Source organism: Rosa chinensis, chromosome 2 (genome assembly GCF_002994745.2).
Source record: "Rosa chinensis cultivar Old Blush chromosome 2, RchiOBHm-V2, whole genome shotgun sequence".
Taxonomy (NCBI): domain Eukaryota; kingdom Viridiplantae; phylum Streptophyta; class Magnoliopsida; order Rosales; family Rosaceae; genus Rosa; species Rosa chinensis.
The window spans coordinates 30,534,997-30,560,966 of record NC_037089.1 but is presented as its reverse complement, the minus strand read 5'-3'; the positions used below and the strand labels follow the sequence as shown (position 1 = coordinate 30,560,966).

The window sequence follows — 25,970 nt, the reverse complement described above, 5'->3', positions numbered from 1 at the left end:
AATTTCTCTTTTTTTTTTCGTTGTTGAGCACCGTTGTGTTCTGACGGGAGAGCCGGTGGTTTTGGTTTTTAAACCAAAACAACCTCATCTTTTAAGGATGTATTTGTCAAACAATATTCTGTCAATAACTTAGATGTAATTTGTTATAATTCTAATTATCTGCTTTCTTTGAAATACATCTTTATTAAAAAAAAATCAATCAAATCAGAAATCATTTGATCATCTAATTATATCAAATTAATAAACGATTTTGATGAAAGTTGACATTTTCATAACAATCATCTATTTATTTGATATAATTGGATGAAGAAACTATCTCATGATCGTTAAAGAGTTGTATAAAAATATGAGTGGTTGATTTATGATGCATAATGAAAATAATTTTTTTTTTTTTTTCAGAAAAACAATGGATGTGTTTGGATAGAAAGTATTGCAGAATTTGCATCTGTGATATTCTAATCAGAGACATCCCACCTTTTAGTTAAAGACAATACATGGGTTCCCTGGCTAGTCATGGAGCTGCACTAGCAGCTAATTTTCATGAGATTCTGAATCTCTGGGGATACACAGACCAGGAAAGTTGGCATTTGTTTGGTTTCTACTATGCAACAAATTAACGAAAGCCAGAGAAGAAAGAAATTTGAGATCCTCAAGTGGAACCCTTGTAGTGAGGAAGAGTAGGAAAGGAAATAGGATTCGAGATAGAGCTGGGGTTAACCCTTCTAATACAACAAAATGAAAAACACAACTTTTACAATCATTTTGTCATGGTACAACAATCAGAGTACCCAAATTTGAATTCAACCCAGTACATGACATAAAGAAACCAATAAACACATAAACCCTCTTTTATCTTAACCGGGTACTAGACAAACCAGCTCTTATGAATTTTGATAAATACAGCAGGAAATGATCGTTTCAGTAGTAGCCACACTTACAAGCATGCCTGCACTTCCAACATGGTGGCATCATATAGGGCTTCTTCGTTTCCATTGATGACAACCAGTGAACAATGGCAAGCAACAGCAATGGTGCGGCTATGAGACCCAAATTGATCTCAAATTTGGGGGCTGCGACCTCAAAAGACGAGATCAAAGTTGACAAGAGAAGAAGTACAACAGTCACTGCCAAGAAGACCAGAACTGGGTATGAAGAAGGGGCTTCTGGTCTATAACAATGATGACCCATCAAGATTCAATGACCGTCCTTTCTCAATGAGTTTTTATTTCAGAAGAAAAATAGGTAGAACTTGAAACCAACATATATAAAGAGACTTCTACATCCAAGTCTAATCTAGACCGCACAAGTATTTACGTTTGGTACATTTGGAGTTTTAGAATTTGGTGGTTGCTCAGAATCTCAATCAATCGTTATCATACCAGCCTAATGATACCATAAGGAATATTATCACTAAGTGATCCAAATGACACGGCCGGCTGAAGAGGGTACTGGGTGGACAAGGCATTTTACAGAAAAATCCATAGTCGGGTAGAGGTCATTTTCAGTGACTCACAATTGGAGGGTTAGGATCTTACACATTAGGTAGAAGACTCTTGTTGGCATACCATTCTTGCAATCTAGCTGAGTCAATTCTATCCGATCAATGGTTCAGACTCACAATGTGATTACAGCTACAGCATACCACAATAAGACACTGAAAATAAAATATCTCATCATACAATGATACCAAATGTGGACAAATTGCACTTCATAAGAAATGTTGATTCCCTCATACACTCAAAAGGTCACCTTTTAGGTAGTTTACTGACAACATGACTTCGGGTTATCCAATTTAGTGATAACAAGCAGCTTTGTTATTTTCACGTCCAAATCGTTAGCCTAATGGGTAAGAAAGATATCACAACAAAAATATTATCACATAGGTAAGATGTTACACTATTTCTAACATGGTAAAAGAGTCACATAGGCAGATTCAAATTATGATGCGGGTATATCCTACCACAGAAATAAGCTTCGCTTAGACTTTTCCCTGGTACTGGAAATTGAGTTCGTAATCGTGCTTCAAGGTTGCCAAAGTGTTTCTGCAAGGACCCTCTACACAAACAAGAAGAAAATGAGAAATCAATTCCTTTCAATCATATCTTTTATCAAGTCAAAATTGTTTACCTCCAAATGTGGTATGAAGACGTTGAAGATCATCAGGTGAGCAAACATCTATCAGCGCATATACACCTGGTCTTAGAGCTTCATCTATTTCCCTGCAAGTCCATAGGATAGTTCAGACTACATATAAGGGACACTTCAAAAAAAAAAATATTGATTTCTGGAGATTGTAATTGGTACATTTACACAAACTTATTTCAAGTGATACAGTCCTCCGACTGATGCAGAATAAGATCAAATGATTAAAATACTTTATTTTGGGTTAATCTTAGGAACATTAAAAATTAGAGTGATATCTCAGCTGTTGGTTATCTCCCATTGATAATATCCTTGTTGTCTCTGGTGTATCTCTTCCCATTGTTTCTCCTCTCTTAAACCTAATCTTCCCTTCTGAACCTTTCTCTAAAATTCTCAAATCTGCCATTCGGTTCCACATCATTCATTTCATAGAAATTGGAACGGACGGCATCATTTCATACTCAAGTTTCTGAAGATTGGGAAAAAGAATATATGATAAGAACATAGGTCTACACCAACCTCGACCCTTCTCCACCAATCAAAGGCCAGCATTAATCTTAATTTAGAATAAGGCACCATTATCAGTTTTAACTAATTAATCTGCTATGCCTTTTATGTTCACTGCAAAACAAAAAATATATTGCAAGGTAGCAAAAATTACCTTTTGATGCCTGTTTTACGGGGGCCATATCCGGAATAAACCCGTATGTAATAAGCTAAAAAGTGGTAACAGTGTGGACCAAAGACTTCTTTTTGATGTCTTAGCTGCAAAACAGATATGATAAAACCAGGTGATGAAGTTATTTTCTCTTTTTGGTATTCAGTCACATTAAAGTCAAAACTTAATGGAACAAACCAGTAGCATGCAGGCATTCAATGACTTCATTAGGGAAACAAGTCTCTGTGATCCAAGTCTTCTTAGAGCAGAGTTCACATGGTCCAACTTAAGGGAGAATGCCATATGGTGAAGACTTGACAGGTTTTTATACTCTACAGATTGGGAGTCCATGTTCCCAAACTCAAGACAACTAGCTCTTACGAGAGTCACCTCGGATCACTTCCCGATTTTACTTGACACAATTAGTGTTAAATGGGGCCCTGCACTGTTCAGATTTGAAAACATGTGGCTGGAGCACCCTTCCTTCAAAGAGAAATTTAGAAACTGGTGGGATGAAGGAAGCTGCGATGGCTGGACAGGTTTCAGATTCATGAGAAAGCTCAAAAATGTGAAAGAAAATTTAAAGACATGGAGTAGAGAGAATTTTGGTGACATGGGGAAAGAAAAGAAAGAGGTGGCAGCAAGAATAAACGAGCTAGATGAGGAAGAAAGAAGTGCAAGTATTTGTGTGGTCAAAAAAAGGGAGAGGGAAGTTTTAAGAGGGCGGTTGGAGGAATTAGCCCTAAAAGAAGAGATTTTCTGGAGGCAAAGAGCCAAGTTAACATGGGCCAAAGAAGGAGATAACAACACAAGCTTCTTCCATAAGCTAGTCAATGGCAGAAGAAAGAGAAATATGATTGAAAAGCAGGAATTAAGCAATGGTATTGTAGTTGAAGATGAAGCCTTGATAGAGGAAGAGATCATCTGCTTTTACAAGAATCTTTATACAAGCAAAAAGGAAGTGAATCTTGGAATTGATGGACTACACTGGAGTCCAATAACTGAAGAGAAGGCAAGGTGGCTGGAGAGACCATTTGAAGAAGAAGAGGTTAAAAGAGCAGTATTCGATTGTGACACGAACAAATCTCCGGGTCCAGACGGATTCACATTCTCGGTTCTACAAAGAAATTGGGAAGTTGTCAAAAGAGAGGTACTAGATGTGATGGCAGAATTTCACACAAATGGAGTTGTGAATAAGGCGACAAATGAGACATACATCTGCCTTATACCAAAGAAAGTAAACTCTCTAAAGGTGGGGGACTACAGACCTATAAGTTTGATAACAAGCTTATACAAAATCATTGCAAAAGTTTTAGCTTGGAGATTGAGAGAGGTTTTAAGCAACACCATTTCTGGGTACAGGGTGCTTTCATAAAAGGGAGACAAATATTAGATGCAGTGCTGGTGGCTAATGAAGTGGTTGATGAGACAAGAAAGAAGAAGAAGAAGGGGCTGCTGTTCAAAATTGACTTTGAGAAAGCGTATGATCATGTAGAGTGGAACTTCCTGGACTACGTTATGGAGAGTAAAGGCTTTGGAGATAGATGGAGAAAATGGGTAGGGGGATGTCTGAGATCAGCAAATTTCTCTATCTTGATAAATGGGAGACCAAGAGGAAAATTTGGTGCCTCCCGGGGATTAAGGCAAGGTGACCCCTTATCACCTTTCCTCTTTACTATAGTGGTCGATGTCTTGAATAGACTTATGGAGAGAGCAAGAGTTTGTAGCCTTATCGAAGGCCTGAAAGTTGGGAGGGAAGAGGTTGAAATCACTCATCTACAATTCGCTGACGATACAATTTTCTTTTTGAAGGACGATGACCGGAATTGGAATAATTTAAACATGGTACTAGAAAGCTTCTGTCTGCTCTCAGGGCTGAAAATCAACAAAGCAAAATGCTCTGTAGCAGGAATAAATACCGAAGCTGGGAGATTAGAATGGTTGGCTGATCAACAAGGCTGTGAGATTGGAGCTCGGCCTATGAATTACCTGGGCCTGCCCTTAGGTGGTAATCCAAAGCAAGTTTCCTTCTGGAATCCAGTTGAAGAAAAAATTGAGAAGAGATTGGAGGGGTGGAAAAAAGCATTTTTGTCAAGAGGTGGTAGACTAACACTGATCCAAGCAGTTCTGAGTAGCCTTCCAACATACTATTTATCTCTATTCCAAATTCCGGTGGGAGTGGCAAAGAGGTTAGAATCTCTCTTGAAAAAAAAATTTTGGAATGGAGTAGGAGAGGGTAAGAAGACCCATCTAGTCCGCTGGGAGATAGTGTCAAAGAGCAAAGAAAAAGGAGGGCTGGGAATTGGGAACCTAATATCAAGAAATAAGTCTTTTCTAGGGAAATGGCTTTGGAGATTTCCTTTGGAGAGAGACTCCCTATGGCATGCTGTAATTAGGAGCAAATATGGACATGACGTGAATGGGTGGGACTCAAAGCCAATCTCAGGTGGATCAAGTAGAAGTCCTTGGAAGGATATTTCAGCAGGAATAAGCAAATTTTCCCTTGGTCATAAACTAATTGTAGGCAATGGCAAAAGAGTGAGGTTCTGGGAAGATTCTTGGCTAGATGATCAGCCCTTGAAATTCCAGCTTCCAAGGATGTTCAGATTGTCAAGATACAACAACTACTCAGTGGAAAGGTTAGCCACCACTCTCACTTATCCGATGAGCTGGGATTTTGGGTTCAGGAGAAATTTAAACGACCATGAGATTGATGAGTTTGCCTCGTTGGTGGGTAAGCTAGAAAATGTCCGATTAGTGGAGTCAAAACCGGATGAAAGGAGATGGCAGCTTGAGCCTACTGGGAAATTCTCTTGTAAATCCTTCCACTGCTTCTTAACTAGTGGTGGATCAGACCCAATTTTTGCTCCTGCAAAGTTTATTTGGAGCATCAAGGTTCCTACTAAGGTGAAGATTTTGGGTTGGCTTGTGGCTCTGGGGAAGACGAATACATGTGATGTCCTTCAAAAGAGAAGACCAGGAAGTTGTCTGTCTCCCCACTGGTGCATCTTATGCAAAAACCACGAGGAGAGTGCTGATCATGTGTTTGTGCGTTGTCAAGTGGCTATTTTCTTATGGAATAAGATATTTAGGGAGGCAAGAGTGGACTGCACAATTCCATTAGAGAGAAGCGTTCTGCTAAGAGAAAACCCTCTAGCTTTTGGCAAAGGGAAAAAGGCCAGAACTCTTTGGGGCTGTGGGGTGCTAGCTATAATTTGGGTGATCTGGATGGAAAGAAACAAAAGACTATTTGAAAATTATGGAGGAGTGGAGAGGGAAGACATGTGGGAGAGAGTCAAGTTCTGGGCATCCTTATGGGCTTCTATCTCTAAGGAGCTCAAGGATTATAATCTCTCATCCATCATTCTTAACTGGCAAGCAGTTGTAGTATAAGACCGTAAGCTTTGATAGTTTTATTAGGCAACCTATCTGCTACTTTAGACTTTAAAGCGGACTCCTTGTCCGCCTCCTTGTTTTGTTTTCTTGCTTTTTCAATAAAAAGCTGTTTCTCTTCAAAAAAAAAAAACTATAATCTAAATTAGAATGATACTACCTGTGAGCACCTACCTCTTCATAAATCCTTCTGAGAAAACATGCACATTTGACTCCTTCTTCTACTTCCCATGAAAAGAAGCCTTCCCTGGCTACCACAACAGCATCCAATGTCTCCAAACAATAAAGAAGAACACGAACAGAAGCTTGAAGTAGAGCAACATACCCCTCGCATTCACTAGAAATTACAAAAGAATTACTGCAATTCTTAGCACAGTCTACTTGATGAGTAATGTACAAGTAATATAGACCATTTCAAACATCTTTGACAATCAATTTGCAAAAGATGAATATCAAAAGTTTAAAGTTCCAATGCATACTATACCTCTTCCCACCTGATCTTTATGTTTTCAGTTTTGGCCTAAGCTTAATAGTCTATTGCACGCTTCGCAAGTCTTTACTATGAAATTTTTAATACCAAATGAATATATATATATATATACCTTTTGTGATGCTTCACAACATTATGCAATAATCGGCAGCAAGCAGAATATAGGCCGATTGAGTATTGCCTATCTATACCAGAGACATGCACACTTGCTACTGGGTCGGATGGTTGGTTATTTAGACTTGCTGAAGAATCATTTGGAACAGGACGTTTAGAATCTTTTAACAGATGGAAATCTTGAAAAAGTGCTGAAGGTATACGTAACGAGTGTGCTACATGCCAGAGATCCATTTTGTATATTGCATGCTTGCCAGAAATTCTTGCCAGTACGTCAACACACATAAGAATGACTGTTCCTGGATCCGGATTACTATCATCTTTACTCTGAGTGAATCTCTCGTAGAAGATTAGTGGACTCTGCAGATGCAGAATAACATTGAACATGCAGGCAATTAACCTCTGAATGTATTTTTTAACCACAATCAAATTGCGTCCTGAAACACAAATAAAAGGTCAGAGCCTGTCCAAAGAACTTCAATTATATACACTTGAATCCATATAATTGCTGAAGGGAATTACACTTTTCTTCCAATGTGGTAATATATATCCTTGCATTTAATTCACACTTCTGTATGGCTAGAACACAAGTCATAGGATAAGTAGCTAAAAGAGGTTCTTATGTGAAGCAATTGCTATAGACATACAGTTCCATTCATCAATGCGGTAGCTTAACTTATGCATAGCTAAATAGGGCATTAATGTAGTAGAACCATTTCATACGCTCTATAAATGTGTGATATAATATTACCTGAAACAAATTCCAGAACCAAATCCAAGCAATCAATGCCAGATGCAACAATTGAAGAAACCTTTCCTCCATCTTCATTTCCAGCACATATGTCATACCTCACTGTGCACCCTTCCCGCACACCAACTAGGGCTCTTTCGATAGCTTGAACTGCAGATTGGAGATGCAACTCTGTTGATTTCTTTATGAACACGGCGAATGATGACCTCAACCTAGCTTTGAATTCATCCAATAAATATTCCCAGACAGAAAAAGATGATGCTTCAGAAAATCTCCTTTCTCCTATGGGTGTGTTGGTGCTTGTTTCATGAGATGCAAGAGTTGCTCTTTTCCCTTGTAAAGTTATGCATTTCCCTAGGGCCCGTAACTGTAGCTGAACCATCTTGTCAAACAAATCTCTGGATGAGGCAGGATTAGACAAAGGAAAATGATTCCCTAATTCTTCCAGATACTTCAGAACACCATCTAAACACACAAAATAGTAGACGTGTGGCACCTGAATTGGGTCCGCTGATTCCAATAACAAGACTTGCATAATGCCAGCAAACTTATGCACCAAGCTTGACAACATGGGAGCGCTCTTAATATGCAAATTTAGCCTCAAAATAGCAGAAGAGGCGATTAACAACTGCCTGAGTAAAAATGCTGCGTTGGGGAAATCACCTTTTAGCATGCTTCTAAACAAAGGCTTATTTAAAAATTGCAGTTCAAATGAATCAACAGCAGTGAGAACACTAACAACACTATTTGCATCTTTCAAGCACGGTCTTCTTCTATGAACACTACCAATTACAGAGTCATCACAGATGTCAGATGATGCTGAGCACGTCACTGCAACTGCAGATTCATCCTGCAGTCCACCACATGCCATATCAGTGTCAGTATCACTGCCATCCGGAAAAATCTTCTCTGCACCCAACAAATCTACATTGTAGCCTGACTTCTGAAGATTATAGGCATGACATATAGCTGTGGACTGCTGATTATCGTCAAGAATAAACATTTGTAGTAGAAGACTAGAAATTTCTTCAAAAACCTTTATACAGAGGTTGAGTTCGGAGATTGGTTCAAGTTTCCACCTCGACAACTTAGCTTTCTCATCACTATTTCTCCCATCTGTGTCGATCACAACGCAAGCTAGGCCCCATAAAAACCCACTAAAACACGAAATTATGGAAGCAAACTTGTTCAAATTTAAAGCATCAACAGAAACTTCCTCTTTTCCATTACAAATGCCATTCTTCACATTTACAAGTAAGATCTGCATCTGTTCCTTCAACATCTTAGCAACAATGTTTACACTTTTCCAGGCTTCAAAATAATTGGACGAATTCAATAAACTTCTCTGTTCTTGGGCACATCCAAAATTCAGCTCAGCAACCTCAAGGAAACGAACAGCATGATTGGATTGATATTTATTTAATGTCAGAAACACATAAAATGTGTGATCCATTAATGCCAAGATCATATCATGGACTTGATGATAAATATCTTTTGAGAATGATTCTTGAAGCCCAGCAACCATATGCACTGACTTGTAAAGCCATGAAACTGGAAATAAATCCTCAAAGAGTACAGTGTCTGAGGTTCGACTGGCTACTGTCTCCTCACAAGCAGTAATTATACATCTTAAGGCCTTCCGACAGGACACAAACAATCTGAAGAGCTCATAATAATAAGTTGAGTATGAAGCATTCTGATAATCTAATAAGCCGCCAACAATAATCCTGAAAAACACAGAACTGGTTATATTAACAAATGCCTTGATTGAATGGATACAGATATTAACTTCAATATTACTTTTCATTAGATATGAATTCTTGAGACTGCTGGGGAAAAAGGTTCACATATACATAATGAGGTACTATTATCTTCACCCATGAAGTATTAGAAAAAATATCAGAATTAGAAAGTGTATCAAGAATAAGCAGTTGTGCATGCACTTTTACATACAAATTGAAACAAACAGGAGTCTAACCAAATTCCTCTCTTTTGCATACATTTTATGGAACTATGTTCAAAAAATGAAACAACAAAAACAGAAACAGAAAGAAAACATAACTGAACTGGGCAACCATTTTAATCTTAGAACCCGCTCAACTAATTGAATATTTCATTTTATTGACTATTCCGACTTGGGAATGATAATTACTCAGTATAGAAGATTTCTTATCTTTTACTTCTTTTAAGCAACAAGAACTGTATTGATTGTTGGACCATACATCAAACCCATGAAAGCTCATACCTTTCGAGGTTCAGAATAGAAGTCACATAACGTGAAAATGATCTCGTGTCCAAATGACCTTTTGGCATACAACTCAAAAGATTAAGCAAACTCTGACAAGCAGTAAATTTCATGATGGTAGATGGTTGGGAGTTTTGTCCCGTGCAACTTGAGGCTGAGGAACAATCAAATACATTGAGTTTGTTGCAGGAAATAGCCAATGATGAGTTCTCTAAATCACTTAAGACATTCGGCCAATTAGGTGATGATTTGAATTTAACATTGCCGGATGGAAAGTCGCTGATGAATGGTAATGTAGATTTCTCCAATGCACGGCAGAACCTCTTTGCAAAATACCTGCGGACAAACTAATACAAGAGATAAAATAAATACCCTGATTGAGATTAACAGTAAATGAAAAGTGTGAAACAAAAAGAATCCCCAAAAAGATATAAATAAAAATATTTTGCAAGATACAACTTTGTGTGTGTGCATGTACATCACGTGAGGGTCAGGGGAAGCACCATTTGATCTTTGAAAGATGCTTACTCTTTGCTCATACAGACTGGAATCAATAAAGCACTGTGATGAGATTTGATGCAATGCCACAATCTTCAGCCTGTCAGCTTCATGGTTCTTGTGCTCTATAACCACCCCAAAGCTGCTTCTTTCATAGGGAATTGAAGTATGGATTAAAAGAGAAAGGAATCTCTTCAAATCCTTTTTAGAGGCATGAGGGCACCATGCATTAATATTTTGGCAAACAACCCACCAAAGTGCAGTTGGCAATGACTTCTTGTTCACAGAGCAAATACTGAAATCCCATTCATCACTTTCATAGTTAACCATCTTATTATTAGTCGTATCAGCAGAAATGAATATTTGCTGTTGATCTTCAGACACTAATGAGAGGTGCTCCATCATGAATCCCGTGAGTCCTGCTGCCTCTTGCCTCAAAGAAGAGATCTCCGCAATTTGCACCAGATTGTCACCATTTTTAATCAAATATTCAAAAGACTTTATACGACTATTCAAATCCACAAGCCTTTCACAAGCAATAGCATGCATTACATAAGTTAAAGGACAAGAATCGGCTGCACGGTCCTTACAAAAGATGTTTGAAACAGATTGAATAACAGAAAGAAGAGAAGCTGAAGGTTGTACAATCCAAGAGAAAAATCCCCCATTGATCCAATCAGACATTTCCATCCAATCCCTGCCAGAGAATGAGGAGAACGAATCTCCCATTTCTGCAGACATCTTTCTTGATAAATCTGGAGGCATAAGGATTGCTGCTTGCCTATATAAGCATCGGCTGGAGGTATACAATCGAAAGAAGAACAAAACTACCCAATAAGTGGAGACTCCAAATATCAGATATTTGTTTTTGTTTCTAGCGATCACATTGTCAGAATCTTTTACCGCGACAGACCATAGGAATTTGTTTACAGCATCCTCCTGCTGTGGTCCAACCAGATTGCTCATGCAAGGGAAAATCACTCTAATTAATTCCTTTATAGAAGCGCCAAGAAGGTTACAGTTTCCGGTTGTGACAATCAATGACTCTAGGAATAATGCATATATTTCTGACAACCCTCTCCCGAAAAGTTCAGCTTCCAGATTAAAACTGTGCAAGCTACTTAGATGGCATTCAGAGAATTCTTTTTCATCAGCCTCCGAACAACTAACTTTCATCCACTCTACAGATTCTGATATATCCAATGTTAACTGCCGAATACACCGACTTGCTTGTCCTTCTGGTATAGACTTCATTGCTTTATGGATTGCAATTTTGAATTCATGTGCAGATAATAGCATTTCCACAGCTTTTGCATATTCTTCACCATGAAAAGGAATGACAAATCTAGTATAGTTCAGTTCACCATCACTATTATGTAAATTAATAACCCTTATTGCTTTACACAATGCAAAGATAGTATTATTCACCTGCAATGGTGCAATAGGAGAACCAATGGGATTACAATCACAATCACAAGTACAAGAAAACTTTGAAAGAACAAAACAAACTATCAGAAGAAACTAAACTGAAGACTTCCATATATAAAACATAATTAAAAATATACAGTTAAAAGCTGGAAAATCCTTGATCAAAGAGCATTTTACTAACCTGGCGAAGTTGACTATAGAGCATAATTAATTGGCATCCAATAGCTGTTATCTTGGAGAATAATGTGCATCTATCCGGAGAATCCACCAAAGAAAGCCCAATGGCCCAGTAAGAGAGGATCATTAACCACAAGCTTACTAGATCATTCTCCAGAACATCATACTCAATTTCCAAAAGATAGCCAACAGCAGAAAGTACCTCACTTGCTATTAGAGTAAAACTATCTAAGTGTGTAACTGACAACTGAATTAAATCTGAGGACAATGAGATGATAATATTATAAACCTTCTTCAAGAAATTACGAGAAGCTCCCTCAGAGGCATCCTCTGTTCTCACGTAAATCTTTTCATGCATAAAGACCGAAAGTACATTATTTATAGCTTTAAGTGTGCAATGAATATCCAACAATTCAGGGCCCACTTTCAGTTTAGTTTCAAGAAAGCCATTGATCTCAAGCAAAAGAGGCTCCATAATCAGTACAAAAAAATCGTGAAGTGACTTTCGTGTTCCTGGATTGAAACTAGTTGAGCAATAATTCTTTTCAACAATACGACTCTCAGAAGACATCATAGACGTTTGACCCAATGAACAATCTTCTAACTGTCTTGAACCTTCACTCTTCCCCATCATTTTGGTACTGGCAGTCAGCGCTGAATCCCTCTTTAGCTTTTTAACTTGATCAATAAGCAAGTGAAACAATACTCCTATGCTTTCTACTGCAAATGCATTCTTTGCAGCTAAAATTCCTTCCACTTTATCAAATAAATGTCTATGATAACTCTGGTTGATTGTTTTGGAATCTTTTGACTTCCGAAGAATTGAATTGAACGGCTGGTTATTCAGAGCCAGCAATTGGTTTCCGGATTTCGTCCCGCATTTAGAAAGTCCCATCCAGCCAGGTATAAGCCCGCACCAGCAGCCGGATTCGGGGACAGGCGGATTCACATCTCTTACAACCGACACAGTCCTCTCATTGGATGTGGTGTCTTTTTCAGTACTGCATAAGCTCAAAAACCCATCAATGTGGAGCGGGTGATAAAGCCCATGAGATAATACATCTTCAACAAGCTTCAGTAAGTTTCTTCTCCAACCAGGATTACTTCCACCAATCTGGAGATGCAAGAGACCCAAGAGGTGCAACAGAGGCTCAAGGAGCTTATTACTAAAATCACGAAATCCATCTTTCCGAGCTGCGTGAGCCCTTAAAAACCTGGCAAATGGCTCAAGCACCAAGCACAAGAATCGGAAAACAAATACACCCTCATTGCCACCAACGGGAGCTTCACTGTAAAATTTGTGTCCAAGGTCAAGAACTGAACTTACAGTTATAATCCACATGTCTAAATTTTCATTTGAGAAGCCTTCTTGGGATGAAAATACCAAAGAAATACAATCAAGCACAGTAGTGTACAATTGTAACCCTTCACCAATAATTTTTTTGTTCAATAAGGACAGTGCGCTCCTTGCAATCCAACATATAGAGCGTAAAAGGTTCCGTGAGAAACTTAACAAAACATTTAATTTCAGAGACTCCTCCAAACAGAATTTGAAAATCTCCCAGCATCTTAAATCCAAATACGTATAAATAACTTCAGCTTGATGCTTCTCTCCACCACTCTCAACTTTATTTCCTTCGGAAATCAACAATGACTGGATCCAATCACTGACAAAAATTACTAAACGTGACATGTTCACTGCTTGATTATCCTCATCACTGCTGCCTCCTTCTTCCTTCACCCTCGACATCACAAAACCATGAGCTAGTTCCACCTTCCTGCATTTATATCCCTCATTCATCACAACTCAACATTAATCCTCCTTTTGATCACAAGTCAATGCAGACAACATGAAGCTTAAAAGTCTTCGTTTTCACACACACACGCACACCAATACATAATAACTCAAGTACAAAATAATCCCAAGAGATTGAGTCTAATTCAACTCACACTTTGCTTAAATTGGGCTATAAGTCCTATTGTTCATCAAGATTCTAACTTTCTTAGTCAAGAACCAAACTTTCTTCATACCCAATTTGAATTAAACTCAAAACTAAATCCCCATGTATCCAAACAGACTTAAACGAATGAAAGCAACAACAAAAACTACAAAATGGGGGATGAAGAAGAGTATACTAACTTGTGAAGATCAAGCTCTCTGTTCTGGATTGACAGAATTAACTCCAGGTTCCTCCATGGACCACCTTGATTGGGTTTTTCAGCTTTTCCAACTTCAAAGTTTTGGTCTTGTGGTTCATTCTCGTTCTCTGATGAATTGGTGCGGTTAGTCTTGGGTGGCCTTTCAGATTCTTGGGGTCCGCTCTGCTTTCTCTTCTTCTTGTTCTTCTTGGGTTGTCTCTGTTTAGGGTTAGCTCCAGAATCGGCCATGGTTGGATTCTTGAGCTCAAGTGTTACCGTGGGTTTTTGTTTGGAGGTTTTGAAAAAAGGGTATAGGGACTTTGCGCCTTTGCGGTTTTAGTTGCAGCTTGGCATTGGCAATTGTGGAACCGAACGATGTCGTATTGGTATAATACAAGCATAAATGAAAGCCCAAGGTGGAGATCAAACCTGGAGATCGATCAGCGATGCAGGAAGCACAGAGAGCGATCGAATAGCGATCGGGGTCGGGGCTGTCGGGATGAGGTCGAATCACGACCGGTGTCGGGGCTGTCGGGCTGAGCCGCTGAGGTCGAATTGCGATCGGGACAGAGTGAGGGACTGCCGGACTGGGAGGCGGAATGAGATAGAGAGGAGTCGATAGAGTGAGGGACTGGGAGAGATGAGGGACTGGGAGCAGAGCCGTCTCAAAAGTTTTCGAGGCCCTGTGCAAAATTAAAAAGTGAGGCTCTCTTTTTGCGGTCGTGTATGAATATGCCATTGAAAATTTTTGTTATATAGAGAAAATATTATACAAAATTATTTTTTAGATTAAAAAAATCTTTTATCTTATATTACCTTTTCACTTCTTGAAAAGAAAAATTCAGACTAAAGCTTGTTACAAAAATTTCATTAAAATAAGCAACATTACAATTGAATTATCAAAGATAAATACAGTATGGTCCCTGCAGTATCCACCAAAAAATAAAACCAGGAAAGTATGGCAAGGGAAGGAGAAGGAAAACAAAAAACAAAAAAAGGGTAAAGGGGAGAAGGAAAGAAAAAAAAATTGAAGCAAGAGACATGCAATGGGGGGGGGGGGGGGGGGGTGAGGAGGAAAAACAAAGGTTCAGTGCCACCTGAACAACAACTAGATTATGCATTGAGGCCCTTCTCTATATGTGTTAAAGCTTCTTAGAACTTGAAGTAGGGCCCCAAAATTTGGGGGCCCTGTTCTGTTGCTCATGTTGCACTTGCTCTAAGTCGGCTCTGACTGGGAGAGAGGCGGAGTCAATTTTTAGGGTTTCCGATTAAACATATACGAAACGACGTCGTTTCGTGAACAGTTCGGTTTTTCGGTTCGGAACCGACCAGATTCGGTGCGGTGCGGTTTTCTGCTATTCGGTGCGGTTTTTTTCAGCTGCGGTTCCGTGATCAGTGCGGTTTTTTTCGGTTTTAGGTTTCGCGAGCCCACCCCTACTTTGCGGTTTTAGTTGCAGCTTGGCATTGGCAATTGTGGAACCGAACGATGTCGTATTGGTATAAAACACCAACAAAGAATTTAGAAATCTCAAAAAAATTAAAAATGAGGGATGACAATTTCTGACATCACCATCAACCCGACCGGTTTGGGTTGTCAACCAACTGATAAGAATACATAAGTGTGGAAAATTATATATCACAAATCTTCTTTAGTTTATATGTGGAAATACCAAAATTATTCCAATCTCTTTGCCTCGCCTTGCCTTCTACATGACATGATATCTCAACCTAGAGACCAAATTATGTTTCGTGTCATGATGAATTGCTGAATAAACAGGTTACATAAGCTATTTACTGTCACTTATACTTAATTGTGTTGTTTGATAAGATTAGATAATCGCTTTGACATGAATTTCTCCATCTATTATATAAAGTAAATTGAGACCACGAATACCATGAACACAAATTAATTTTCACCCTTAATTTTAACCGTCGCAACTCTATTTTGTTACATTCAGTGACATGACTTCAATATTGATATTATTGATCGAAGAACCCTAAAATGTAAAAACTCTTCATCTCGCAGAAATACGACATTGTACATTGTAGTACAGTGAAGCGTATAAATAATAGAAACCACATATACATCATGTGTGCAAATGACCATGCCCAGACAAGATTACTATAAATACTCCATATTGTAAACAGTCCCATAGACCAATACGATATGCCAAACTATAGTACATGCATGCTTCTATAAATGATTGTACATTTAAGGATTATATTTACGTACTAAAACCTCATATCTATCTCCTTGGTTTTTATAGACCATTGCGTTTCTACTTGCACAAAACCCTTTGCTATTATAGGAAAATCTCTGCAACTTCGGCAAGAATCGATAAGGTACACATAATCTTCATCCCAAATCTAAAGCTACGTACTGATAATCTGCACCGGCCACTTTTCAAATCTCAAATAATGAAGAGAGTCGTTTGGTACATATCACTCTCAAAAATCTCAACAATTTCAAATTCATTCGAAAACTCCTATATATACTAGATATATCAAATATGTTAGCTTGAGACTGTCTGATTCCTGTTATGAATCCCACTTGTCACTATGCCAAAAAGGCCTTCAGACGATAGAACTGTTCTGTCGTCTGAACGAAGAAAAATGTGTCGTCTAGTACGGTGTCGTCTCTTGGGGGCATCAGATGACAGAAGTGTTCTGTCGTCTGATTTTTCAGACGACATAAAAAAAAATAAAAGTCTTGTGTTGTCTGATGAGTTTTGCATTTTGGGAACATTGTGATCTGTATCTTTAAAAGCATTCAAACAACAGTTTTGTATTGTCTGATAAACAAAACAACCACAGTATTTTTTAAATACTATTGTGTGAAGCATATTTGCAAGACTTATTTGTGTGGTCTGAATGTCCTAAAGTAAGAAATATGAAGACTCATATGTAGTGTCTTCTGGCATACAACAACAATTAAATGTTGTGCAAATTGACTTTAAACAACAATTATCTGTGGTCGTAAAGCGCATCAGAGGACAATTAAGTGTCGTTCTAGTGTAGGTTTATATGACATTTAAATGTTGTGTGAAAGGTTTTGAAATTATACATATGTGATGTTGGAAAATGGTTTAGACAATAGATATCATATCTTTTTTGTTATGTCAGTCTCATTGCGCTATTTGAGCCCCTGCTTTTTTCTCAGCAACAACGACGTGGCGGTGGTGGTAGTAGTGGTGGTGGTGGTGCTGGAGGAATATTAGCTTCGTCGTCAATGCTGTTGTGGTTGGATAGGGAGAGGGAGATGTCGGCTATGGTTTCGGCTCTGACGCATGTGGTGACAGGAGAGGAGCAGAGTAGGTTTGATGTGGTTAACGGTTCGGATTCGCCGGCGGGGAATGGTTTGTGCGGTGCCGTTGGAAGTAAGAGAGAAAGAGAAGAGGAAGGAGGTGGTGGTGGACAGAACATGTTTGAGTCGGTTTCAAGGCTTTGCAGAACATTTGGTGATTTTCCACAACAGGGCTCACCTTCATCCTCCTCTGTTTTTCCAGGTTTTTTTTTTTTTTTTGGTGCCATTTTACTGCTAATTTTTCACGTAATTATCTAGTTCTAGTTGTTGATGGGAAGAAAAATCGTGCGCGCATTCAATTGCTTCAAGATGAAGTTGGTACTTTGAATAGTCCAAATTTAGGAAGATGTTCTCTTCGTCTTGGCTCACAAGATTGACGGAAAAATACATTTAAATTAATTTTAAAACTAAATAGGCATGTATCGTAGAATTATCCAAATAAATATCCGTAGCTAAGAGTGTAATTCCTGACTTTTGAGTAGAGTCTAAAGTTTTCTTTCAATGAAAATGATATAGTTGCATAAAGCTAGTCTACCATTGTATTTGAAACCAATATATAGGAGAAAAGAAAAGAGATCGTAACATTTCTAAGCACGTTCTATCAGCTCTTTTAACATTTGTTCTGATGAATTCCATAGAGAACTCGATCACAAGAACTCGAAGGACTACTAGCACCACACCACCTGTACAAACAGCATATGAATATAGTGCACCTCAATTATCAGAACAACCAATAAGGAGAAAATACAGAGGAGTGAGGCAGAGGCCATGGGGAAAATGGGCGGCTGAGATCAGAGACCCGTTCAAGGCTGCCAGAGTCTGGCTAGGCACATTCGACACAGCAGAAGCCGCCGCGCAAGCCTACGACACAGCCGCCCTGCGCTTCCGAGGCAACAAGGCAAAACTCAACTTTCCGGAAAACGTCAGACTCCGATCACTACCATCATCAGCTGCAGAAAATCCAATGACGACGCAACCTACAGTTTCGGGTTCTTCGAATGCCCTCCTGTCTATTCCTACATCCACCGAACCTATTGTTCACTCCCAAGCAGCTGCTTCATTCCAACAACAACGGCCTATGAGTCTTTATGATCAGATGGTTTTGTTATCTTCGTCTTCATCTCCATCAGCTACTTCTTCTTCTACACTCGCCTCCTCTGTTTCCTCTGCTTCTTCTTCGCCACCACCGCCTGCCTTTTCCTCACTTTTTAGTGCTCAGGCAACGTCACCGGTTCAGCTCAGACAAGCTACCGGTGATCAGACTGGCGGAGCTGATTTTTCAGTGCAGCAGCAATGGTCAACGAGCTCCGGTCATTACAGTACTTCCTAGATGATCGATTTGATCATTTTTTTTTTCGCTTCTTTCTTTTCTCCATTAAACATGACATTTTTTCCGGTTGTGAAATCCGTTCTCGTTAGTTGCTGCATCATTTCCTTAGCCCTACTCATAAATAAAATTTTATTTTGTATTCTATCCTTAGTCTTATTCATTTCCTTTTGACCAACTATTGAAAAATCTATACTAATTAAGGTTAAGAGAGACTTGCGTGGGGCACCCCACCTCACATGGATATAGGACTGACCAATTAACTCTCAAGCAGGGGGTCTTTTGGGTATTGCACTTTTAAAAAGTAGTGGCAATTTTGGAACAAGGAAAAAAAATTTGATGTCTGATTGGTTTGCCCTATATCCATGTGGTGGGGAAGCCCCTACCTAAGAATTTCTCATTAAGGTTACTAGGCGGTTAGTACTTAGTACCTGTGTGCAATGATCATCTAAAAATCTTTGACTTGGGGTTGCTGTCCCTTTGGGGACATCCGATAAAATATTTGACTTGGGGCTGCTAATTCAAGTTTGATATAAAAAGTTGCACGCTGACAAATTTTAGGGAGAATTTCACAAATTATCACTTAACTATGACTCATTCGACATTTTGGTCATTCAACTATTACACTGTCAATCACTTTAGTCACCTAAGGAGCATTTTATCTCACTTGGATCACTTCTCTCAATCATTCTAATACATATTTATCAATTTTTCACAATTGGTTGGACGTAAATATCATTAATATTGTGGCAAATAATTTTGTTTTAATAAAAAAAATTAACTAAGAGCATCTCTGACAGGTCCCGCCCCGGATTTCACCCTGAAATCCGAAGTGGCCATGCGGGGTCCACCTTAGAAGAAATTCTTCCAAAAATTTGGCAGAACTTCCCCTAAAATGAACTACCCAAAACCTGTAGAAAGAAAATTTACACTCCTCAATCAATTCATCCTTATGCTCCTGGAGCCACCCTGCTCCCCAAATCAACATCAGTCTCAAATTCACAAAACACACATCTCAACTCGAGTAGCATAAATCACATAGGTAATCAGAGCAATTCTAACAGAAAGGTATAACAGGAAAACCTAATTCAAAGGCAGATGCGGAAGCCATGCTGTTGACTATGCCTCAACTCCGTGTACGCCCAACCTCAACCAATTCGCCTGCAAACTGGGCATTTGAAACCGAAGGGCCCAGGGGAAAGTACATAAAATACGTTAGCGTGAGTGGACAAAAATAAACAATTTTTAAACCAAATGGATTTTATACTTTCCCACATTTATTTCCTTAAAAACTCTCGATGCATGCAACGATTTAGAAAACAAATCACGAGAAGCTCCGCTCAAGAAAAACCGATTAGCCCCGCTAGTCACAAACAACTGAGAGGAAAGATCAAAACTCCGATACTCAACAGGATAAGACCAGCCCCGCTGGTTACACGGAAATCAGATTAGGCCCCGCTAGTCGAGAAATGATAGGATATGGGAAAGAGATATCACCATACGGGAAATGGAGCCTCCCAGGCTCTACCTACCCTCAACTGCCACTCACACATAGATTGTGCGAGGAGGAGAACTAATAACCTCAACTTCCACTCACACATAGATTGTGCGAGGAGGAGACCAAATAACCTCGACTGCCACCCACGTGAGGAGGAGAATAAATCACCTCTACTGCCACTCACCAACACAAAGTAGGTGAGGAGGAGAACAAGCTACCTCAACTGCCACTCACCAACACAAAGTCAGTGAGGAGGAGACCTAATCACATAACCCGCGTATGGTGAGGAAAAATCATCGAAAACCAGTAAATCCATGTAGCTTCCCCACATTTCTCACGAGATAGAAACCATGTATTCAACGACGTGACCCCGCACGCCAAGATTACTTTCAATCTCAAAATGGATAAGTGAGAAATAGGAATAAATCGACGGCGTGTCCCACACGCCCAAATATTCTCAAATCCGTAACCAAAACCGGAAATTAGTATAAGTAAATCTCATTTCCAAAAATCTCTCAAAATCTCCAAGAAGCCAACCAAATCCAAAATCCTTAATTAGGCATTCCCGATGCCAAAATCGAAAGTCAATAAACAATTGAGAATATCCAACTCCATTGAAACTCATCTTAAAAATCTTCCAGGAGCTTAACTCGGTGATTAGGGATATGCTTAATTCCGAAAATTTACCTCGGAAATAAGGAATTCATCAACTAATATTATAAATCAAAACCAACCTTTGAAACTCATTATTGAAAACAAATCCATGATATAATTCAAAATCAATTTTCGAAAATTAATTCATTTCCTCAAAAAGTAATATGAATAATCACTAGAGCATTATTTTAAGAAAATAAATGCATGCATCGCTATTTAAAACAAAAGTCCACTCACAGTACTATTCCGACGATCACGCATTCGTGTTCCGTCATCGAGCAATAGCTCGGTACGTCGTCCTGTACACAATTATATTCCGTGAATAATTCTTCAATAATTTAATACAATTCCTAAAATCAATTCCTCATAATTTCACCTCCCAATTCTCCTCGGATTTAGCCCAAATTATACCACTAATACCAATTCGTTAATTTAAAGGTTCCAAGGCAGAACCGAGAGATATCCGACAGTCGGATTCTCGTAATTCGATAATCGAAACCCTAAACTTCAAAAATTCATAATTAATTTCAAGTTTCTCCAAAAATTACCAAACTTCACATACAACCTCTACACAATTTATAGGATTTAATGGGCTAAAAATCGGAATTAAAACACTGCCCTACACGCCTCCACTCGCCACCAACAGTGGCAGCGCGTGGGCCCCACGCGCCGGCGACAACCACCTCCGATGGCCACCAAAATTTGGAAGCACCATCTACTCAACAAACCCAACCTCTTTCTCAACTACAACAAGTTCCAATTTTACCTGGAAGAGCTCCAATTTGGCCGGTGAAAATTTTCCAGAAATTCCAAGAACCCTAGAAATTGAAATTGTTAATTCGACCTCTACACTGCAAATTGAAATGAAAGACCTTAGGGGAAATGATCTATGTCAAAAACCGAACCTTCGACGCCAATTTGGTGGCCGGAGACTGCCGGAATCGGAAAATATAGGCGTTGAATCAAAACTGCTACAGTGACCGTCCTCTTCTTCTCATTGCTGCACCTTCCACAGTTCATATTAAGCTACGAAACACACCCAGAAATGAAGAGAGGGAAGAGAGCCTTCCAACGACATCTTACACGTCAAAATCCGTCGCCGGATGGAGGAGTTATGGCCGGAAGAAGGTGAAGAGGTCGGAGAAGAAGAGAGAATCGGGGAGAGAGAAGGGAGAGGCTCGGTAAGTTTCCGAAAATGGAAACTTACCACAGTAACTCGGCTATTTATAGAAACTTACCATAAACAGTAACTTTAGTATTTTGGCCATAACTTTCGCATACGAACTCCGATTTTTACGTACCATATATGCACGCGCTCGGTTTAACGTCCTCTACAACTTCCATGAAGAACATTTTCTCAAATTTTGACCCGAACAAAAAGTCATATTTTAGGGCCCCCTAAAAGTACTGAAATGATAGTAAAAGTGAAAGTAAATGTCGTTTACCGTCCTAATGATTAGTAAATCAGTAAATTTAGGTTCGGGACGTAACAATCTCCAATAGTAAAAGCTATTTTTTTAGCTAAATTATCTAAAAGTTAAATTTAGGTAGTAAATTTCTAGCTTTTCCTCCAGCAGTGTTAGCTAAACTAAAAAAATTGAACATGGAGTGTTTAGCTTTTTGTTATTTTCTCTCTCTTCCCTAGCTAAATTTAGCTAGAGATTTTAGCAAAAGCTAAATTTGACTTTCATAGAGCAATTCTGTTGGAGTGCTAAACTATCTCAAATTAGCCAAATTTATAACTTTTTGTTGAAATAGCTAGTCTGTTGGAGATGCCCTAAGTGACCAAAGTGAATAACAGAGTTAAAGTTGAGTGACCAAAGTGATATATTTAAAAGCTGAGTGACCAAAGTGTCAAATAGGTAAAAATTGAGTGAACATTTGTGATATTTTCCTAAAATTTTATAGTATGTTCACATATGACGTATATATTATTATCATTTTTATATTTTAATTACTCAATGGATAATTTATTTTACTCTAATGAGGATCTTATTTACCTATATACTGACGGCATAAGTGACTCAACTCTTATAAGTTTACCTCAACTCGATTATAAATTATAATCTACTTTTTTTTTTTAATAAACAAAAAGTATATTTAATGTAAATCCAGCTGTCCATTCATGTTGGTACAAGTGCATGTCAATGCTCTGAATCTTCCTCTGCAAAATGTAGACATGTATCAGAAATGTTAACATACTAATTTCCTCCCTCATGTCCAAATCCAATGGTGGCTATCGAGGACGTGACCTCTCCTTTATCAGCGTCGTTGGCTCTTCAAGGAGATGGTGCATTGTCGAGGCTTGAGATTGACCATACAGTAGAGCCCACCCATCATTACCTAGTGGGTCACCCGATTACCTCCGATCCAACTATTATCCCACATCACCGATATATGTTCCAAATAACCCAAATTAGGCCAATCTTGGTACGCAACCTAATGAGCATTTTTTCTTTCATTTCATCAACTCTAGTGACAAGTAGAGGGTATTATTGACTACGATTGTCCTTGCTGATTACGATGGGATTGGCTAGGTTACAGAGGTGCCTCTAAATCAAATTTCGATTTGGTTTCATATCAAGACGTTTACAACTCTTCCTTGGGCTGGGAAGGTCGGATTTGTTTTGAAACAGGTGGTGCATGTGGATGAGCGTAGAATTCAATGCAATCAAACTGTCCGGTTTCTTTGTGGTTATGGATGTGGACAAGCCGTTCCTCCATTTTCATAGGTATATATATTGCCAAGGAATTGGATTTTGAGTATGTGAATGTGCTTGGACTTTTGTGTGTGATTCGTTTGTGCATGGAGCTATAGGTTTTCAGGGACCTCCCCTATAGGTGGCGATGGTAGCCAGAGCCGGTGCCTCTTCTATATGGTGAGGCCAGTGATTGCAACTCCATCTCCTAAAGTTCCACTTCCATCGCGGGACTTTTGAGGGTGCATTGCATAGTGTTAGGGGCTGCACTTGTAATGCTGCAAGCAACCTTGTACAAGTGCATGTCAATGCTCTGAATCTTCTTCGGTAAAAAGTAGACATGTATCAGAAATGTTAACATACCAAAATCTTTGTTGTGACTGTTAATTTCTAGGTGCTCAAGGAAATGCAGAATCATACCATGATCTTATGCATAGGTGATGACTGTTAAGCTCCTACTCTTTCAATGTCACAGCTTCTTCTTCCCTCTTCTTTACTAATTTCCTCCCTCATATCCAAATCCAATGGTGGCTATCGAGGACGTGACCTCTCCTTTATCAGCGTCGTTGGCTCTTCAAGGAGATGGTGCATTGTCGAGGCTTGAGATTGACCATACAGTAGAGCCCATCCATCATTACCTAGTGGGTCACCCGATTACCTCTAATCCAACTATTATCCCACATCACCGATATATATTCCAAATAACCCAAGTTAGGCCAATCTTGGTCCGCAACCTAATGAGCATTTTTTCTTTCATTTCATCAACTCTGGTGACAAGTAGAGGGTATTATTGACTACGATTATCCTTGCTGATTACGATGGGATTGGCTAGGTTACAGAGGTGCCCCTAAATCAAATTCCGATTTGGGTTCAGATCAAGATTTACCACTGACGTTTACAACTCTTCCTTGGGCTGGGAAGGTCGGATTTGTTTTGAAACAGGTGGTGCATGTGGATGAGCGTCGAATTCAATGTAATCAAACTGTCTAGTTTCTTTGTGGTTATGGATGTGGACTAACCGTTCCTCCATTTTCATAGGTATATTGCCAAGGAATTGGATTTTGAGTATGTGAATGTGCTTGGACTTTTATGTGTGTGATTCGTTTGTGCACGGAGCTATAGGTTTTCAGGGACCTCCCCTATAGGTGATGATGGTAGCTAGAGCCGGTGCCTCTTCTATATGGTGAGGCCAGTGATTGCAACTCCATCTCCTAAAGTTCCACTTCCATCGAGGGACTTTTGAGGGTGCATTGCATAGCCCACATACAATAGGGCTCACAAGTTTTGCTGTTGTTACTCCTCTCTTCTTGGCCCCAGCCCCTAGAAGACTAGAAGTAGGGCTGTCACTCGGTCGGTTCGAATCGGTTATAGGTATTACCAACTTCAAAACCAAAGCTTTCGGTTTCAAAACTGAGTTACCAATTACCAACCAAAATTTTCGGTTGTTAATTATATCTACCAAATTCGGTATTTCAGTTTTCGGTATTACCAACTTTAGAACAACTAATTTTTTATAATATAAATTAGAATGAACAAAACTAGGTTTTTGAATTTTATAGTTGTAAACTTTGTATTCATCTACTAATTATAGCTTTCTTTTGTATATATGACATCAAGTTTTGGCAATTTTCAATAAAAATAGGTTATTTAACCATCGTTGATTAGGTTACTTAAATTACATATACTATTAATGTAGTATATGTAGTAATGTTCATACTATTATAAAAGTTTTTATGTTTATTTCTTAATATACATGTCTGTGTATTGAAAACTGTAGCATATAAATCTAATATTTAGATAATCGGTAGATTCGGTATTTACCAAAATCAAACCAATTTTTTCGGTAATTTTCGATTTCGGTTTTATCGGTCTCGGTTATCAAAAAGTCGGTTTACCAAACTTAAAACATCGGTTGGTATTCGGTCGGTTTGGTAATTACCAAACCAAGTGGCAGCCCTAACTAGAAGCCATGTATTTGCTATTGTTCGTGTGGGGTCTCACGGGACTTGGGGCCCCCAAGCCCCACCCCCAAAAAAAAAAAAAAAAATAATAAAACAAAACAAAACAAAAAAAAGGGGGAAAGGATGGAGATATGGAGGCCTCATCCATCAGAGTCGCGTTGAATAGAAGTACAAAGAATACTAAAGAATAATCGCATCAAAAAGCTCTATACTTTATTCCCAGTAGAGTCGAGTTGTTTGCATGAGAAATTGCGTGCTCGGCGTGTGAGACTAGGTAGAATAGATTGCCTGCAAAACGAGGTATTTGTATGTGGCATAGATTACTCAAAGCATAATTATTTTATTGGAATAGTCTTTGTACTATTTCTTAATCTATGAACGGAGCATATTATTGGTACGTCTCAATTTGATAAAAAATAATAATAATAATAATAATAACTAATAAGACGTCACTTTTTTATGTATGGAAATGATGTCAACCCATTATAGTAC

At 38.8% G+C, this 25,970-nt stretch overlaps 2 protein-coding genes across 7 annotated transcripts; one reads left to right on the top strand and one right to left on the bottom strand.

Annotated features, from left to right (window-relative positions):
- Window positions 1-639: 639 nt before the first annotated feature.
- On the bottom strand, window positions 640-14,765 carry LOC112186617. 6 transcript variants are annotated; one of them, XR_005805856.1, is made up of 12 exons: window positions 14,037-14,765; window positions 11,901-13,674; window positions 10,322-11,719; window positions 9,794-10,140; window positions 7,549-9,275; window positions 6,796-7,234; window positions 6,368-6,530; window positions 2,804-2,907; window positions 2,128-2,219; window positions 1,961-2,055; window positions 1,750-1,839; window positions 640-1,654 (listed from the first exon to the last, which is right to left on the bottom strand). XR_005805856.1 is itself a non-coding variant. In XM_040513894.1 (11 exons), the coding sequence occupies exons 1-10, from the start codon at window positions 14,282-14,284 to the stop codon at window positions 1,979-1,981; spliced, it is 6,369 nt and encodes a 2,122-aa protein (XP_040369828.1). In that variant the 5' UTR covers window positions 14,285-14,765; the 3' UTR covers window positions 640-1,654; window positions 1,961-1,978. The 6 variants fall into 6 exon arrangements, 3 of the variants coding, with proteins under 3 accessions (XP_040369828.1, XP_024180853.1, XP_040369829.1); XR_005805855.1 differs by having other exon boundaries at window positions 1,750-2,055; XM_040513894.1 differs by lacking the exon at window positions 1,750-1,839.
- A 2,408-nt stretch (window positions 14,766-17,173) lies between these two features.
- On the top strand, window positions 17,174-18,811 carry LOC112187601 (ethylene-responsive transcription factor ABR1). Its single transcript, XM_024326468.2, has 2 exons — window positions 17,174-17,541; window positions 17,978-18,811. The coding sequence occupies exons 1-2, from the start codon at window positions 17,265-17,267 to the stop codon at window positions 18,667-18,669; spliced, it is 969 nt and encodes a 322-aa protein (XP_024182236.1). The 5' UTR covers window positions 17,174-17,264; the 3' UTR covers window positions 18,670-18,811.
- The last annotated feature ends 7,159 nt before the right edge of the window (window positions 18,812-25,970 follow it).

Coding starts and splice junctions, on each gene's coding strand:
- LOC112187601 (XM_024326468.2), top strand. CDS start 17,265: ATGCTGTTGTGGTTGGATAGGGAGAGGGAGATGTCGGCTATGGTTTCG. Junction 17,542..17,977: donor ATCCTCCTCTGTTTTTCCAG/GTTTTTTTTTTT, acceptor TGAATTCCATAG/AGAACTCGATCACAAGAACT.
- LOC112186617 (XM_040513894.1), bottom strand. CDS start 14,284: ATGGCCGATTCTGGAGCTAACCCTAAACAGAGACAACCCAAGAAGAAC. Junction 7,235..7,548: donor GGTTCTGGAATTTGTTTCAG/GTAATATTATAT, acceptor TTTGTGTTTCAG/GACGCAATTTGATTGTGGTT. Junction 6,531..6,795: donor GTTGTGAAGCATCACAAAAG/GTATATATATAT, acceptor TGTAATTTCTAG/TGAATGCGAGGGGTATGTTG.